Source organism: Salvelinus namaycush, chromosome 12, assembly GCF_016432855.1.
Source record: "Salvelinus namaycush isolate Seneca chromosome 12, SaNama_1.0, whole genome shotgun sequence".
NCBI classification, from domain to species: Eukaryota; Metazoa; Chordata; class Actinopteri; order Salmoniformes; family Salmonidae; genus Salvelinus; species Salvelinus namaycush.
Genome location: NC_052318.1, coordinates 17,533,105 through 17,551,751, shown reverse-complemented (window position 1 = coordinate 17,551,751; position 18,647 = coordinate 17,533,105). Strand labels below are relative to the sequence as shown.

Sequence of the window (18,647 nt, the reverse complement as noted above, 5' to 3'; positions counted from 1 at the left end):
CCTCATAAAACTGGCTATCCTACCGATCCTCGACTTCGGCGATGTAATTTACAAAATAGCCTCCAACAATCTATTCAGAAAACTATAGGCAGTCTATCACAGTGCCATCTGTTTTGTCACCAAAGCCCCATATACCACCCACCACTGCGACCTGTATGCTCTCATCGACTGGCCCTCGCTACATATTCGTCGCCAGACCCACTGGCTCCAGGTCATCTATAAGTCTTTGCTAGGTAATGCTCCACCTTATCTCAGCCCACTGGTCACCATAACAACACCCACCCATAGCACGCCTCCAGCAGGTATATCTCACTGGTCATCCCCAAAGCCAACACCTACTTTGGCTGCCTTTCGTTACAGTTCTCTGCTGCCAATGACTGGAACGAATTGCAAAAATCGCTGAAGTTGGAGACTTATATCTCCCTCACTAACTTTAAGCATCAGCTATCTGCTATCAACTTTAAGCATCAGCTATCTGCTATCATCTGCACATCAGCTATCATCAGCTATGTGCAGCTTATCGATCGCTGCAGCTGTTCACAGCCCATCTGTAAATAGCCCATCCAACAAACTACCACATCCCTATATTGTTTTTTTATTTACTTTTTTTGCACTTTTGCACACCGGTATTTCTACTTGCACATCATCATCTGCACATCTATCACTCCAGTCTTAATTTGCTAAACTGTAATTACTTCGCTACTATGGCTTATTTATTGCCTTACCTCCTTACGTCATTTGCACACACTGTATATAGATTTTTCTATTGTGTTATTGACTGTACTTTTGTTTATCCCACGTGTAACTCTGTGTTGTTGTTTTTTGTCGCACTGCTTTGCTTTATCTTGGCCAGGTCGCAGTTGTAAATGAGAACTTGTTCTCAACTGGCCTACCTGATTAAATAAAGGTGAAATAAAAATGTTAAAAAATAATAATAAAAAATGACAATGCCACCAGCCATACTGCTCGTTTTGTGCGCGATTTCCTGCAAGACAGGAATGTCAGTGTTCTGCCATGGCCAGTTAAGAGCCCAGATCTCAATCCCATTGAGCACGTCTGGGACCTGTTGGATCGGAGGGTGAGGGCTCACAGAACTGGCAAATCTGGTGCAGTCCATGAGGAGGAGATGCACTGCAGTTCTTAATGCAGCTGGTGGCCACACCAGATACTGACTGTTACTTTTGATTTTGACCCCCCTTTGTTCAGGGACACATTATTCAATTTCTGTTAGTCACATGTCTGTGGAACTTGTTCAGTTTATGTCTCAGTTGTTGAATCTTGTTATGTTCATACAAATATTTAGACATCTTAAGTTTACTGAAAATAAACGCAGTTGACAGTGAGAGGACGTTTATTTTTTTGCTGAGATTATATATTCTGATGACAAGTTATGGGGCTTGCATGGAGTATGAGCACATTAATCATGCAGTTACTGGCAGTTTAACCACGGCTTACAGCCCTACCTCTTAGCCTTAGCAGGTCAATTGGCTAACAATAATCATTGTATGTCAAAACAGAGGAAAACGACATGTTAACATGTCTGTAAGTAGACTGTTAATGTGTTGCCAATATCAAAACGATACTTCCAGAGGGAACTTTAAAAGTGTAAAGGAGACTAAGCACATAACACTCCCATCTGTTGTGTGTTGCAGGTAATGACGTGGCTCAGGTTTGACCTCGGAGATGCCGAAGAGACGAGACATTCTGGCCATCGTGTTGATCGTGTTGCCTTGGACGCTACTCATCACTGTTTGGCATCAGAGTGCCATCAACCCCTTGCTAGCTGCTCGAAAGGGTAAAAGTCGTTCCTGCATTAACCTAGGGGGGTTTCATGGTTAGTCTCTCTCGTAAAGGAAAAACATTTTGCTTATTTTGGGATGCTCCTCTTTATATAGTACACTTTAGAGACATGATTAAAAATAACAAAGTCTACACGTCCCTGATTTTACAGCTGAATTTTTTGGCATTTTCCCCCACTTAACATTTTATCAGAATATGCTTCATTCTCTATTGCAAGACTTTTAAGACAATGGGGATATGTTTTTGTTCATAATGAGCTGAAAATCTCACCAGTGTGTGAAGGAAAATTGTCATTTTGTGAGACCGTGGCATGAGGTCGCTATCAATTTGAGCTCTGTCAGTACAACATGTATGGTCCGCAGAATTGAATTACACTATATATACAAAAGTATGTGGACACCCTTTCAAATGAGTGGATTCAGCTATTTCAGCTACACCCATTGCTGGCAGGTGTATAAAATAGAGCACACCGCCATGCAATCTCCATAGACAAACATTGGCAATAGAATGGCCTTACTGAACAGCCCCACCATGGCACCGTCATAGGATGCCACTTTTCCAACAAGTCAGTTCGTCAAATTTCTGCCCTGCTAGAGCTGTCCCGGTCAACTGTAAGTACTGTTATTGTGAAGTGGAAACATCTAGGAGCGACAACGGCTCAGCCGCGAAGTGGTAGGCCACACAAGCTCACAGAATGGGAGTGCATAAAAATCTGTTCTCGGTTACAATGCTCACTACCGAGTTCCAAACTGCCTCTGGAAGCGACGTCAGCACAAGAACTGTTCATCAGGAAAGTCATGAAATGGGTTTCCATGGCCGAGTAACCTCACATAAGACTAGGATCACCATGCGCAATGCCAAGCGTTGGCTGGAGTGGTGTAAAGCTCGCCGCCATTGGACTCTGGAGCAGTGGAAACACGTTCTCTGGAGTGATGAATCACGCTTCACCATCTGGCAGTCCGACGAACGAATCTGGGTTTGGCGTATGGCAGGAGAACGCTACCTGTCCCAAAGCATAATGCCAACTGTAAAGTTTGGTGGAGCGGGAATAATGGCCTGGGGCTGTTTTTGATGGTTCGGCTAGGCCCCTTAGTTCCAGTGAAGCAAAATATTATCGCTACAGCCTACAATGACATTCTAGACAATTTGGTCCTTTCAACTTTCTGGCAACAGTTTGGGGAAGACACTTTCCTGTTTCAGCATGACAATGCTCCCATGCACAAAACGAGGTCCATACTGAAATGTTTTGTCGAGATCAACTCCATCTAACACCTTTGGGATGAATTGAAATGCCGACTGCGAGGCAGGCCTAATCACCCAAAATCAGTGCCACTAATGTGCCACTAATGCGCTTGTGGCAGAATTTGAAGCAAATCCCGCAGCAAATGTTCCAACATCTATTGGAAAGCCTTCCCCCAAGAGTGGAGGCTGTTATAGCAGCAAAGGGGGGAGGGGGGAGGGGGGGCAACTCCATGTTAATGCCCAGGATTTTGGAATGAAATGTTCGACGAGCAGGTGTCCACATACTTTTGGTCATGTAGTGTATTTCTCTATTCGGATTCACACCTTCAAATCAAATCAAATCAAGTTTATTTTATATAGCCCTTCGTACATCAGCTAATATCTCGAAGTGCTGTACAGAAACCCAGCCTAAAACCCCAAACAGCAAGCAATGCAGGTGTAGAAGCACGGTGGCTAGGAAAAACTCCCTAGAAAGGCCAAAACCTAGGAAGAAACCTAGAGAGGAACCAGGCTATGAGGGGTGGCCAGTTCTCTTCTGGCTGTGCCGGGTGGAGATTATAACAGAACATGGCCAAGATGTTCAAAATGTTCATAAGTGACAAGCATGGTCAAATAATAATCAGGAATAAATGTCAGTTGGCTTTTCATAGCCGATCATTAAGAGTTGAAAACAGCAGGTCTGGGACAGGTAGGGGTTCCATAACCGCAGGCAGAACAGTTGAAACTGGAATAGCAGCAAGGCCAGGTGGACTGGGGACAGCAAGGAGTCATCATGCCCGGTAGTCCTGACGTATGGTCCTAGGGCTCAGGTCCTCCGAGAGAGAGAAAGAAAGAGAGAAGGAGAGAATTAGAGAGAGCCAAGATTTTCAAAATGTTCATAAATGACAAGCATGGTCAAATAATAATCAGGAATAAATGTCAGCTGGCTTTTCATAGCCGATCATTAAGAGTTGAAAACAGCAGGTCTGGGACAGGTAGGGGTTCCATAACCGCAGGCAGAACAGTTGAAACTGGAATAGCAGCAAGGCCAGGTGGACTGGGGACAGCAAGGAGTCATCATGCCCGGTAGTCCTGATGTATGGTCCTAGGGCTCAGGTCCTCCGAGAGAGAGAAAGAAAGAGAGAAGGAGAGAATTAGAGAGAGCCAAGATTTTCAAAATGTTCATAAATGACAAGCATGGTCAAATAATAATCAGGAATAAATGTCAGTTGGCTTTTCATAGCCGATCATTAAGAGTTGAAAGCAGCAGGTCTGGGACAGGTAGGGGTTCCATAACCGCAGGCAGAACAGTTGAAACTGGAACAGCAGCAAGGCCAGGTGGACTGGGGACAGCAAGGAGTCATCATGCCCGGTAGTCCTGACGTATGGTCCTAGGGCTCAGGTTCTCCGAGAGAGAGAAAGAAAGAGAGAAGGAGAGAATTAGAGAGAGCATACTTAAATTCACACAGGACACTGGATAAGACAGGAGAAGTACTCCAGATATAACCAACTGACCCTAGCCCCCTGACACATAAACTACTGCAGCATAAATACTGGAGGCTGAGACAGGAGGGGTCAGGAGACACTGTGGCCCCCCCCACCTTAAACTGACTCGTATTAGTCTGACAACTACTTAATTCCTTTATAAATTAGTGATGATTATTTATATTTATCACAAGGAGATTACATGTCTCGCAAAAGAGCATGGCACTAGATTTCAGAATGATACGTTTGTTCAAACCTTTGAATAAAATTTACTCCATAACATATGGCTAAGTCCAACTGTACAACTGTACAACTATGTACAACTATGTACAACTATTTGCACGACTAGATGTTGCCTTACTCTCTACGAAGACCATCTTTCTGGAAACGTACAATTCCTAAACAGTCTATAATTGTTTATTATACCAACAACACCAGCTTTCTTTCCCTTCTCCTAGATGACAGACATGAGAGTCGACGAGACTCCCAGAACACCTTCACCCTCAAGAAGCCCTGCTCCTCTGAAAACAACAAGGACATTGTGGAGGTGGTACACACCGAATACGTCTACAGCCGCCCGCCGCCCTGGTCTGATGTCATCCCCACCCTCCACGTCATCACCCCAACCTACAGCCGACCGGTCCAGAAGGCAGAGCTGACACGTCTGGCCAACACCTTCCTCCACGTGCCTAACCTGCACTGGATCCTGGTGGAGGACTCTCAGCGACGAACCCCGCTGTTGACCAGGCTTCTCCGGGAAACAAGCCTGAACTACACTCACCTCAACGTGGAGACACCCAGGAACTATAAGCTGCGTGGGGACACGAGGGACCCCAGGATACCCCGGGGAACCATGCAGAGGAACCTGGCCCTGCGCTGGCTCCGAGAGACTTTCAGCTCCAACAATAGACACAGCCAGCCAGGTATCGTCTACTTTGCAGATGATGACAACACCTACAGTCTGGAGCTGTTTGAGGAGGTGAGTGGAACAGGGAGAGATGTTGTGCAGTACCGAGTTGTTTCCTCTTGAGTTACCAAAATAGGCTACATTTTTGGCTTCAGTGCACACTAACTGTGTAATGACATAAATAACATGAATCCTTACAGTATTCCATTAGGTAAATGCACAGCCTAAAAACATAGGCATCACTTGACACCTGCCTATTTGTGCATGATAAAATAAATTAATATAATATACTGGAAAATCAATACTTATTGATCACATAGTAATCCTTCTCCAACCAATGACTCAACCATATAATTACATGTAGAATACAAATCTCTATGGGAACAACCCTCTCTCTCCTTCTTCTTGTGTAGATGCGTTCAACGAGGAAGGTGTCGGTGTGGCCTGTAGCCTTTGTGGGCGGCCTGCGCTACGAGTCCCCTCAGGTCAACACCCTGGGCAAGGTGTATGGATGGAAGACTGTGTTTGACCCCCACCGACCCTTTGCCATAGACATGGCTGGGTTTGCGGTGAACCTCCGCCTCATTCTCTTTAAACCTCAGGCCTACTTCAAGCTGCGGGGAGTCAAGGGAGGATACCAGGAGAGCAGCTTACTGCGTGAGCTGGTCACCCTGAATGACCTGGAGCCCAAGGCTGCTAATTGCACTAAGGTGAGGAGCTGATAGTTGTTCTGAGTAGCTCAGTTGGTAGAGCATGGTGCTTGCAACACTATGGTTGTGGGTTTGATTCCACACATAAGAAAATATTTATTCCTCAAATTTTTTTACATTTTGCCTCATGAAATGTACTTCCGATCAAATGCTTTAGAAAATGCATGTTGTTTCATAAACCCATGTGTTTTAGACCCCTTGCATCTCACCTGTGTTCACACACTCACACACACAGTTGTACCTTTTCCTCCCTTTTAACGTGAACCCCCCCCATCCACCAGGTACTTGTATGGCACACTAGGACAGAGAAGCCTGTTCTGGTGAATGAGGGAAAGAAAGGATTTACCGACTCCAACGTGGAGATATGAAACTTCTTCCAACACAGGTAATAAGAAAGCTTTAAAGTGACTGGGATTATGTAGGATTTAATATTCCTGTACCTTTCCCAAAGTTCCCAGGTTTTTCAAATGGAATTTTGCAACCTTATGTCTGAGGGCCAACCTGTCTATCTGAGCCTCTGTGAGCTTATTATTATTATATTAAAGCATTTAATATTATTTTATTATTCATAGAGTAAAGCTTTGCTGAATCTGTCTGAATTTGTATAACAGGGATGTTATGATTTCATAAAATAAAAACTTGACAGGTGATCCATACTAAAAAGCTATTTTTATGGTTTAATGTCTATGAACACCTCTTCAAAACCATTTGCCTAAACAATTCTCTCCATGTTTGGTACATTCTCCATTGAGAATGTAACTCTGAAATAATTTCTTAATGATGTATTTTCTTTATCTCCTAAGCCCATATACTTTATACCATTGAGTTATTACAGGTAATAAATATATGACTGTCATTCCAAACGGACTGACTAAAGACAAGCTCCAGGCAGGCAGGATTGGAGTTTAATATGTATTTACAGTAATAGTACTGTAAAGGGAGTCAGACAGCCACCTTGTCTACTACAAGCAGCACATAGCCACGTATCAATACAGGCGTAGAATATCAAAGCATAGCTTCAAAGATGATGGTGATACTGTATCTAGCTAAGCGTTTTACTGATGCATCGATGGAAGCTGTACACGAGGAGCTAGCCAGTCGCCAGAGTGCAGCTTAAGACAAAAGACTGTCGGTGGTTCATTACAGTGGCCAATTAGAAGCATTGTCAACCCAGCCGACACAAACCAACTGTCCAATCAACATCCTCAAAACTAGGTACTGGACCAAACCGGACCAATCAGGAGACCCGAATGGCCCTTGTTTGCTGGTGATTGGGCTCCCTTTGTCGTGGAGCGGACTGTTCTTGGGGTGTGGAGCAGAGCTGGATAAAGGGGTCCTTGTCTGACTCGAGTCAGCATTGACTGACAGACTGATCTGGAGAGGACATGAACCCTTCCCACGTTCCACTGTAAAACACTGAGCTATTCAGACAGCTCCACTCCCTCAAATCACTAATTAGGACACGTCTCACACACACAAACACGTCTCACACACACAAACACGTCTCATACACATACACAGATAGGCGTGCACAGTGTACACACATACAAATGCGTGTGCACAGACACACACATACACACACACAGACATGCACACACATATATGAGCGGGTGCGCATGCGTGACGCACATGCACACAGACTTTTGGTTGTTTGTTTTTTGTCCATTTGCACATTTACTGATCACATAACACTACTGATTGTATCAGCACTTTAAGATCAGGCTTTAGTGTGAAATGCTGTTTCACCTCCAACAGAAAGCCTCCCGGGTGGCGCAGTGGTCTAGGGCACTGCATCGCAGTGCTAGCTGCGCCACCAGAGTCCCTGGGTTCGCGCCCAGGCTCTGTCGCAGCCGGCCGCAACCGGGAGGTCCGTGGGGCGACGCACAATTGGCATAGCGTCGTCCGGGTTAGGGAGGGTTTGGCCGGTAGGGATATCCTTGTCTCAGTATGTAAAAAATGTAATGAAATGTAAAAAAAAATGTAATAAAATGTATGCACTCTACTGTAAGTCGCTCTGGATAAGAGCGTCTGCTAAATGACTAAAATGTAAATGTAAAATAGGTGAGGACATTTGCCAGTGAAATTGTTTTATTTATTTTTTTAATTACAATGCTAGTCAATGCGATATTATCATTTCACAACACATACTACAGTCACAGGATACATGCCAGTAATAGTCTTCCCTTGATACAGTATGTCATTTTCTGACCAGTCTGGACCCCAAACGCCACTTATTGACCTTTGATTTGATATTCAAAGATAAACAGAAGGAATACTTCTGCATTGTAAACTGCCACTGTAATATTTATATGTAAATACGATCATAAAAATGTACTTAGTATGTCAGCATCTCTTTGCTTTCCTTGTTTGACGTGGTTTATTATTCTTGTTGATATTGTAATTTCTGTTCAAAATCATAGCATTGGTTTAATTTTGTATTAATTAATCCTATACAGTCCTGGTCTCAGGGAAAATACATTATTGAAGTGCAAAGCACATACAGCACACTAACTCATATTTGCCAATTTAATGCATGATGAATACTAAAATAAAACTGCTGAAGCTCTTGTAGCCTATCAATCAGTGGTCAGATGATACAGGTATAACATTTTGTTTGTAAGCAAGAGTCACCAGAATGCTATCACTAACATGACATGCCATTTGTTATAACCAAAATACTTGTCATCATGACACATACAGACGTTGATGACTTGTTTAGCCAACACAATGATTCCAGTTGAAAATAGCTTTGTTTTTAGGCTGTGATATTTTGTTCTCGTTACTAGATTCAATAAAAATACAGATTGGATGACATTTACGTCAATAAAATGATGAACAATATTCTGCTCAAGATCGATAAGGTGAGTTATCCCCATACAATGTACATGCAGTTACTGAATGTCCACAGCCATGCCCAGATCAGGAGTCTCTTCAAACGTGATTTTATAATCAGCTTCCTGCTCTTCAAACACAATGACCTGCATGATGTTGATGAAAATGAAGATGATGAAGAAACACATGAGGGTAACTGAACGAGACTGTAAGTACACACAACTTTGTGAACCTAAGACTAAGAACCTAAGAGCATGTATGATCTCTTTTAATGTCTTATTATCTTATCATAATGTTGCTGACTAAGTGCTTGTAGTGAGTCCTACCTGGTTTACTCCACTGTTGAGAAAAGGTCCTGGGAGGTAGAGTGTTTGCTGGGGCCCGATATACCAGTGGCGCCCCAGGTTCAAACCATTGATGAAGACTACCCCTTTTCCCCAGCCCTGCAAAGATTATCATAGGCATTACAAAATTATCAACATCATAACTTTTCTGTCATCCCCTTTAGTTTACGCCTCATAAATAATGAATGTCCTAGCTGAAAGCCACCTCAAACATACTACTTCAATACCATAAATACTAACACACTTTTTTCAGGGGATTTTCTAGTTCATTCTTAGAAAATGTATCTATTTACAATTCACTTAGGAGGAATTCAGACTTGAGTTACATGCACATCAATGGGACTTTATTCCCTTTTTATGCACTTTTATCTTTATGCGTATTTTGACCTTGAACTTGAGTGTGAGGAAACGCGTGTGACAGCCAGCTATTGGTTTGTGGTGGAGATCATAGAAATGTATGGCGGAGGTGAGTCTACAGATACGCCGTATTCTGACCATGATTTGATACCCTCATAATTTCACCACCTTTACGCATGAGGAAACCATGGATAAGGCCGAGCACCGGTCGGTTCCAAGTGGAAAAACATCTGCTATAGAAATAACACCATTCTCTATGCGCTATAATGTATAAATTGATAAGAGCTAGGTAATTGAGTTTGGAGAAGGGGATTGTAATTACAAATAGCAATTTCTTATAGATGATATGATCATCTAGTCATATGGAAGCAAACATATCAACATATCAACATGATATGTACAGTGCATTCAGAAAGTATTCAGACCCCTTGACTTTTTCAACATTTTGTTGCATTACAGCCTTATTCTAAAATTGATTCAATTATTCCCCCCCCCCCCCCCCCCCCCTCATTAGTCTACAAAGCTAAAACTGTTTAAAAAAAATAATAATGAAAAATGACATTTATATACAATACCAATCAAAAGTTTGGACACACCTACTCATTCCAGGGGTTTTCTTTCTTTTTTACTATTTTATAAGTTGTAGAATAATAGTGAAGACATCAAAACTATGAAATAACACATATGGAATCATGTAGAAACCAAAAAAGTGTTAAACAAATTAAAATATATTTTATATTTTATATTCTTCAAAGTAGCCACCCTTTACCTTGATGACAGCTTTGCACACTCTTGGCATTCTCTCAACCAGCTTTACCTGGAATGCTTTCCCAAAAGTCTTGAAGGAGTTTCCACATATGCTGAGCACTTGTTGGCTGCTTTTCCTTCACTCTGCTGTCCAACTCCTCCCAAACCATGTTAATTGGGTTGAGGTCCGGTGATTGTGGAGACCAGGTCATTTGATGCAGCCCTCCATGACTCTCCTTGGTCAAATAGCCCTTACACAGCCTGGAGGTGTGTTTTGGGCATTGTCCTGAAAAAAAACAAATAATAGTCCCACTAAAAGCAAACCAGATGGGATGGCGTATCGCTGCAGAATGCTGTGGTAGCCATACTGCTGAAGTGTGCCTTGAATTCTAAATAAATCACTGACAGTGTCACCAGCAAAGCAGCCCCACACCATCACACCTCCTCCATGGTTCACGATGGGAACCACACGTGCGGAGATCATCCGTTCACCTACTCTGCGTCTCACAAGACATGGTGGTTGGAACCAAAAATCTCAAATTTGGACTAATCAGACCAAAGGACAGATTTCCACTGGTTTAATGTCCATTGCTCGTGTTTCTTGGCCCAAGCAAGTCTCTTCTTATTATTGGTATCCTTTAGTAGTGGTTTCTTTGCAGCAATTCGAACATGAAGGCCTGATTCACGCAGTCTCTGAACAGTTGATGTTGAGATGTGTATATTACTTGAACTCTGTGAAGCATTTATTTGGGCTGCAATTTCTGAGGTGGGGTAACTCTAATGAACTTATCCTCTGCAGCAGAGGTAACTCTTGGTCTTTCTTTCCTGTAGTGCTCCTCATGAGAGACAGTTTCATCATAGCGCTTGATGGTTTTTGCGACTGCACTTGAAGAAACTGTCAAAGTTCTTGAAATGTTCCTGACCTTCATGTCTTAAAGTAATGATGGACTGTCGTTTCTCTTTGCTTATTTGAGCTGTTCTTGCCATAATATGGACTTGGTCTTTTACCAAATAGGGCTATGTTCTGTATTCCACCACTACCTTGTCACAACACAACTGATTGGCTCAAACGCATTAAGAAGGAAAGATATTCCACAAATTCATTTTGAACAGGGCACACCTGTTAATTGAAATGCATTCCAGGTGACTACCTCATGAAGCTGGTTGAGTGAATGCCAAGAGTGTGCGAAGCTGTCATCAAGGCAAAGGGTGGCTACTTTGAAGAATCTTAAATATAAAATATATTTAGATTTGTTTAATACTTTTTTGGTTACTACATGATTCCATATGTGTTATTTCATAGTTTTGATGTCTTCACTATTATTCTACAATGTAGAAAATAGTCAAATAAAGAAAACCCCTGGAATGAGTAGGTGTGTCCAAACTTTTGACTGGTGCTGTAAGTATTCAGACCCTTTACTCAGTTCTTTGTTGAAGCACCTTTGGCAGCGATTACAGCCTTGAGTCTTCTTGGGTATGACGCTACAAGCTTGGCACACCCGTATTTGGGGAGTTTCTACCATTCTTCTCTGTAGATCCTTTCAAGCTCTGAATATGCATATGTTTAGATGGCTTTCTTTCATTGATCCCTAATATTCTGAACCCGCTATCTCAATATATTATATTGAGTCTATAAAAATAGTATAATTAATGGTACACCGTATTTAAAGGGATGGCTTTAGATAAATGTACTGAAAACCCCATTGAATGAGAACTCCATGAGGAAATCTACTTGCCAGCAAGTGGGAGGTTTTTCAGCGGTTTAATTAAATATATTCATTCCGCATAAGGGAGACACTCCCAAAGAGCTCATTGCGCCTTTCCTAAGTCTGAATCAGGCCCTTAATCACTAGACTTCCCTGCTCCACTTCCACGATAACAAACATACAATAGCATCAGAGAGAAGCATGCACACCATAGCAAGTGTCACAGCCAAAGTATCACAGTATAATATGACTGTATTTACTCACTGGTAGCTTGACGAAGGTGTCACTTGGATAACCGTAGGTAAACATTCTTCCCAGGAAGAATCCAGGGAAACTGGGAACGTGTGGAAGGGACATCCAAGGTGCCTGGTTGAGGCTGAAATAGATATTACTCAAGGTGTAGTCACAAATATATTAACGCCACACTGTTTAATATGTACATGCATTCCATCAAAGAGTGGGCCACCAGCAGAAATGTGTTCCATGAAATGTTCACACACAAACATTGGTGTGCTTGATTGGTATCTGTAGTGCTCAAGCTCATAAAAATGACTTTTTATGAGCTTGATTGTTTACAAGTACTACAAGTTGAAAATGTAAATATACAAACCTATCAATAAAGCTGGTTTTCATATCCAGACTGTATATTGTGAAGTCCCTCAAAGGAGTGTTGTTCAATAGAATGTCACCTATGAGACCTAAAATACAACACAGACAATAAAAAGGCATCAAAGCTGAAAATAAGGACATTGTTACCGGTTTCTGCTACAGAGGAATAATATAGGCAAAATAGGTGTGCACCTTTGCGCTGTTTATCTAGAGCTTTCCCATAGTGAACTCGTCCACAGTTCTCAACCAGTAAGCTCAATGTCCGTTTCTCCTGTAGTTAGAATATTAAATTATTATTTGGCTTCATACTTTTTGTTGTTGACAATTATGAAAGCTTGAAAAGCTTGTAGGTACTATTTGGAAGTAGCTTCCAGTAGGCCTCGTGTTCATCTTGCATGTACCTTTCCATCAGGCACCGCTAGCTCCAGATTCTGATGCTTGAAAATGCCAATGTAGTGTCTGTCCACAAACACCTAAAAACAAACTTCACATCTGTCAAATAATTGCCTTCAAACGTAACTGTATTTTCCCAGCTTCTTTATCATAAGAAAATCATAAGAGATTTCCACATTAACAGGACCATTTTAATATAAAAAATGTTATAGAACTGTGTCATAAACTCTACATTTTAACAAGACATTGTGTCTATAGGATGTGTAGACCCACCAGGGCTCTGTCCCGTACATTGTCTCCGGACTTGAGGGAGCCTCCGCTGGTTATAATGGTCTCATAGAGGGTATAGCCATAGGACTGGCCATTCCCACTGTTCACTGGGAGATTCTCCATGTTGACTGGGGTTGGTGATTTAAATGGCTAGAGAGACATAAAGAGCCACACACACACACACACACAGTCGTGAAGCGTAAGTTTGGTGTAGATCTGACCTATGCATACGCATACAGTACATACACACATACGCACATATGCACACAGAGGCACAGACCCACACCGACCTACACATGGACCAGCGCCCGCACACACAAACACAAACACACATACATATGCACACGCATACCTCCTCAGCGAAGGTCAAGGCGTCCCACAGAGAGAGGTGCTGGTACATGATGGCTGGCTCATACGTCTCCTTCCAACGCAGGGCTGGCATATCAGGGAGCTTCTCACCTCCGACACACAAGGACAAGGGAGTCATCAGACAGTGAGGTCACACACACTCAGATTACAGTAAAACTAACCCTGGATTTAAACACATTTTCAATGGGGATTCTCTATTGGTCCAGGAAACCAGCCTTTAAAGTTGACAAAAGTCAGGCTATTTAATTATTATTTTTACGTTTAGTGATCAACTTACTGTGGTACTGACTGAATAGATCCCTGAGAAGGTGATACTTCGGCGTGTATTCTCCCGATTCGGACAGAGGTGCATCATAATCTGGATAACAGCAATCATCAGTCGGGACAGGGAAGATCTCTTATGACATGTTGGTCCACACTGCCACTCACTGGTGGCAATGTGTAATACAAGATAATACAATACAAAACTAAATTGTGAGAGGAAACTTCAAAACACATTGCCACCAGTGTTAATTGGAATGCTGGTAAAACCTGGAATAGATATCTGGATAAAATACCATAGCTTGTGATTAGTGCCTTGTAGATTGGGTTTGTCAGTGCTCCACTCATGAAGCCAAAGTTAGTCCCTCCGTGGAACATGTACAGGTTGATGGACATGCCGCGTCTCAGAATCTCCCGTACAGCAGAAACCATATCTGACGAACAAAGAGATCATTCATGTTCATCGCAGATATCAAACCATTTAATAACTGACATTTTGGAGAAGCATGTTAATGTGAAAATGACAGGCACAAGAATATGTTCATGAATAGCAGCTTCAGAAAAACTCCACAGTTTGAAAAACTACAGAAAAAGCTAAAGGAATATTAGTCATTTCACTGACTGCTACTTTTAAATAATTGCGGAATCCTGCATATACTGGAAAGATGAAGGTAAACACATGGAAAGAGGTTCAGGACAGGGAGAAATGGAGGGACCACGACAAAGCCTAAGTAAGTAAGTAAGCTTAAAAATACAACCCTACCCTCTTGAGCGAGGACATGGTGGAGGTCTCCCCATGCATCAAACCAGCCTGTCCAGTACTCCATCACCATCATGGGGCTATTGGGCTGCCATGCATAAATACACAGTCCACAACATACACATGATCAATACAGACTTGTGTCATTTTAAAGCGTGGCCAATGTATAAATACTTTGCTGATCTTCCTAGTAACCTTTGTTAAGCATTTGTTGAAAATGTTCTAATATGAAGATGAGGAGCAAGTGGAGTGGATGGGACGTACCTGAATAGCATTCAAATACTTGATGTCCCCCTGATTTAGTTTCTGTAGATTCACTGTTCTGATTACTATAAGATAGGTTGGAATGAAAGGAATATACTGTAAAATGACAGCAGAACTTTGATCAATGAATGTGGACACAAGGACGATGTAAAATAAGGACTCTGTAAGTGCGTCTACTGTAATGATAAACTGTACCTCCCGTCACACCCCCTTCCTTTAATCCCTCATGGTTATCTGACGTCAGTAAGAGCTCATTGATTCCTCTGGACTGTAGAGCCTATGAAGAAACACAGTAGTGAGTACCAATACTGGACATGACCCATACATTATAAAACCTCATTGGATAATGCCATACATACCGTAATTACATTGTTTGTCCATTTGTATGTGTGTGTGTGTATATTTGTGTGTGTGTGTGTGTGTGTGTGTGTGTGTGTGTGTGTGTGTGTGTGTGTGTGTGTGTGTGTGTGTGTGTGTGTGTGTGTGTGTGTGTGTGTGTGTGTGTGTGTGTGTGTGTGTGTGTGTTTACCTCCTTGATGAAAGGCATGTAAGTGTTATCCATTGCAAATGATCCATATTCATTTTCCAACTGTACAGCAATGATGGGCCCTCCTTTCTTGAACTGAAAAAACAAAAAATACATTTTCAAATGATATAGGACAATTATACCGCTAATATATTCTATAGCTATAGTTTGGCTACAGCCAGGTTCTATTGTAATAGGAACCAATTAATGACCTGTAGAGGAACCACTTTTGGAATGAGCTTGTCAAAGAACGTATTGACTGCCTCAGCAAATCCTGGGTGAGTAGTCCTCAACCTCATACTCCCGTCACGAAGAAGCCAACTTAACCGAGGGAAGAAGAGAGAGTGGAAAAGTATTATTAGAACTGCCAGGGCGAAAGAGAATTGGGGGTGTTGTTGTCAGTGAATCTCACTGTTAATGAACTGTTGAGTCATATTCCCAGGAGGACAGAAAGCTAGAAGACAGCCAATCCACTCCTCCCTGGGGTATAGCATAAGTTGTTTACCCTGGTCCCCATGGTCGCATATTACAATCAAAATGGTACCTTGTGTTGCTAGATCAAGTGCCTCTGTGCAAAACACATTTACACGCTCCGACTTCCTTATTACATTTACTGAGGAATGTTGCCTCAGAAATGTCCTGACTCTTAAGAGTAGACAATTCAACAGTAAAGTAGTGTAGGACAGAGTCTCCTATTCAAAATGGATGGCTCCGTTGGCCTCAATTCCACCAAACTCCAAATGCGGTGGTTTAAAAATGGAAGGTCAGACAGACAGATAGACAGGCAAACATACAAATAGATAGACAGACAGCTGACTGACCTCGGCAGCCCTCCTAGGTCGAGCTCAGAGCAAATGTACGGCCCTGGACGCAGGATCACCCAGAGTCCTACCTCAGCAGCCAAGTTAATGTAGGCTCTGGGAAAACAAGACACGATGAAGAGTTATAATCAGTCAGGTACACCAGTTACTTCACCTCAACACCAGTGGCAAAAACAGGGACATCACTCTGAACCAAAGATTGTCAGTTATTTTCAGATATAAAAAAAGTCCACTTCTGGACTGAGGTCTGATTTTGGAGTGTAAGTTTCACTTGAGCGTCAGATTTGCAAATGTTCTGTGAAACATAGACATAACAAATTGGTGTGAACCCATGTCCCCTGGAAACATGGGAATCATGTGACCTGACCTCAGTGCCATTAATTGCACAGCAAGCGCTGTTGTTGTGGAGATGCATTGGATGTTGTCAGGATAGTGCATCTGCTACTCACTCCCATGAGCATGGCAACTCGAGTAATAACGACACCTGATGCCAAAAGATGAAAGTGCCAATGAAAGTGCCAATGCATTTCAGTCATTTGAGTATTAATGCCAGGGGGGATAAATAAGATGAAAGACAATTGTTTGTGTTTGTATAGAGCAATGGAAAGCTGCAAAAGTTCAACTGTAAATGTTGAAAAGGAGGAACAGGGGGTCCTTACTCTAAATCCAACTCTGTTTGAAAGTGGAAAACCCCTCTCTCTGGCTGATGTAAGCTCCATGGTACATATCTGCAAGATAAACAGAATGCTCCTTTTTATCGCCCAACAAATGACCAATGTCATGAACTATTACAACACACACACACACATAACATGCACACGCGTATACTGATGCCACAGACACACTGAACACACACACACACACACACACACATGCATACTGATGCTACACACACACACACACACACAAACACTTTCACACTCACCACATATACTGCAGTTACTGTCTATTATCTATCCTGTTGCCTAGTCATTTTACCCCTACCTACTGTATACATTCATAGCTACATAAACAACCTTGTACCCCAGCACATCGACTCGGTACTGGCACTCCCTGTATACAGCCAAAGTTATTTTTACTCATTATTGTTATTCGTTATTCAATTCCTCGGTTTCTATTTCAAATGTATTTATTTTTATCTTTAATTCTGCATTGTTTGATAAGGACCCGTAAGTAAGCATTTCACTATTAGTCTACACATGTTGTTTACAAAGCGTGTGACAAATAAAATGTTATTTTATTTTATTAGTAACTATTGTACTGTAGGCTTAAGTTATGACCAAATTGGAACCCTATTCAGTATAGTGCACTACTAGGACCCATAGGACCCATAGGACTCTGGTCAAAAGTAGTGCTCTATGAATAGCATGCCATTTCAGATGGTCTAAGGTAGTGATTGCCTTAGTGATTGTATGCTACCTACGTAGTGAGGGTGTTGATGCCACAAGCCTTCATTTTCATCAGGCGGTCCCTCCAGTAGGCTCTAGGGACCCGGAAGTAGTGGACGGATCCCCCCAGAATACGGAATGTTTCTCCCTCCAAGGTGAACTGGGACGAGTTGGCACTCAAACCTACTCTCCTGCTCATTCTCCTGCCTCCGGGCGCAGTACTAGGCAAGAATTGTCCGTGCCACATTGATTTGGGTCAATAAACATTGAACAATACAGGTCACACAAGTAGCACTCCTTTCTAGGCTACTCCAATTCATAGCCTTGTGCTTGGAGATTTTTTTATTTTTAGACCCCAAGTTTGCTGAAATTCCAGATGGGACATAGTTCTCCAATCTTATAAATAGATAATATGGATAAAATAAGGTATTTTTGTGTTATCCACTATCAAGAAATGATATGCATGACACCACAAACAGTTGTATTCATCCTTTTTACATACTGGATAGAAAAGGGCACTGTGCGAGAGTCCAATACTTCAGAGTAGGACTAATCATTGAAGTGAAGACAAAACATTTCTTTCAGTCTATCAATTCATGCTCATAAAACATGCCATAGAATGAATAATAAGTAAAATATTATTATCTTACTTACCCCAGGTACCGGTACATGATGAAGCCAACAATGCTCAAACAGAGAAGTGCATAACGTCTTTTGTGGGCTTTCCTTATTCTTAGAACAACCATCTGTTAATAGTAAATATGTTAATCTGTTATCTGTTGATAGACAGTACTTACTTTATAGAAATGAAACCCTTTCCAATGACATACACATCTAATCTACTCGGATCTGCTGGTGAAAATGTAGCTAGGAGGAT

General features: G+C 42.0%; 2 protein-coding genes across 2 annotated transcripts; one reads left to right on the top strand and one right to left on the bottom strand.

The window, feature by feature from the left end:
- The first annotated feature begins 1,683 nt into the window (after window positions 1-1,683).
- On the top strand, window positions 1,684-6,491 carry LOC120056480 (galactosylgalactosylxylosylprotein 3-beta-glucuronosyltransferase 1-like). The gene is made up of 4 exons (XM_039004650.1): window positions 1,684-1,795; window positions 4,965-5,485; window positions 5,827-6,123; window positions 6,405-6,491. Exons 1-4 carry the CDS (start codon window positions 1,684-1,686, stop codon window positions 6,489-6,491), a joined length of 1,017 nt encoding a protein of 338 aa, XP_038860578.1.
- Window positions 6,492-9,014: 2,523 nt separating this feature from the next.
- Window positions 9,015-17,969, bottom strand: LOC120056789 (beta-galactosidase-1-like protein 2). Its single transcript, XM_039004993.1, has 17 exons — window positions 17,806-17,969; window positions 17,042-17,110; window positions 16,383-16,478; window positions 15,774-15,882; window positions 15,565-15,657; window positions 15,231-15,312; window positions 15,036-15,100; window positions 14,775-14,859; window positions 14,308-14,445; window positions 14,028-14,108; window positions 13,734-13,840; window positions 13,385-13,531; window positions 12,911-12,989; window positions 12,720-12,807; window positions 12,374-12,443; window positions 9,282-9,398; window positions 9,015-9,101 (listed from the first exon to the last, which is right to left on the bottom strand). Exons 1-17 carry the CDS (start codon window positions 17,967-17,969, stop codon window positions 9,015-9,017), a joined length of 1,677 nt encoding a protein of 558 aa, XP_038860921.1.
- Between the last annotated feature and the right edge of the window lie 678 nt (window positions 17,970-18,647).

Excerpts from the sequence above, each read along its gene's own strand:
- LOC120056480 (XM_039004650.1), top strand. The coding sequence starts at position 1,684 with ATGCCGAAGAGACGAGACATTCTGGCCATCGTGTTGATCGTGTTGCCT. Across the intron at positions 5,486-5,826 it reads GTCTGGAGCTGTTTGAGGAG|ATGCGTTCAACGAGGAAGGT; the intron begins GTGAGTGGAACA and ends CTTCTTGTGTAG. Across the intron at positions 6,124-6,404 it reads AGGCTGCTAATTGCACTAAG|GTACTTGTATGGCACACTAG; the intron begins GTGAGGAGCTGA and ends CCCATCCACCAG.
- LOC120056789 (XM_039004993.1), bottom strand. The coding sequence starts at position 17,969 with ATGAGCAGGAGAGTAGGTTTGAGTGCCAACTCGTCCCAGTTCACCTTG. Across the intron at positions 14,860-15,035 it reads AGTATTTGAATGCTATTCAG|CCCAATAGCCCCATGATGGT; the intron begins GTACGTCCCATC and ends TATGCATGGCAG. Across the intron at positions 13,841-14,027 it reads TCTATTCAGTCAGTACCACA|GTGAGAAGCTCCCTGATATG; the intron begins GTAAGTTGATCA and ends TGTGTGTCGGAG.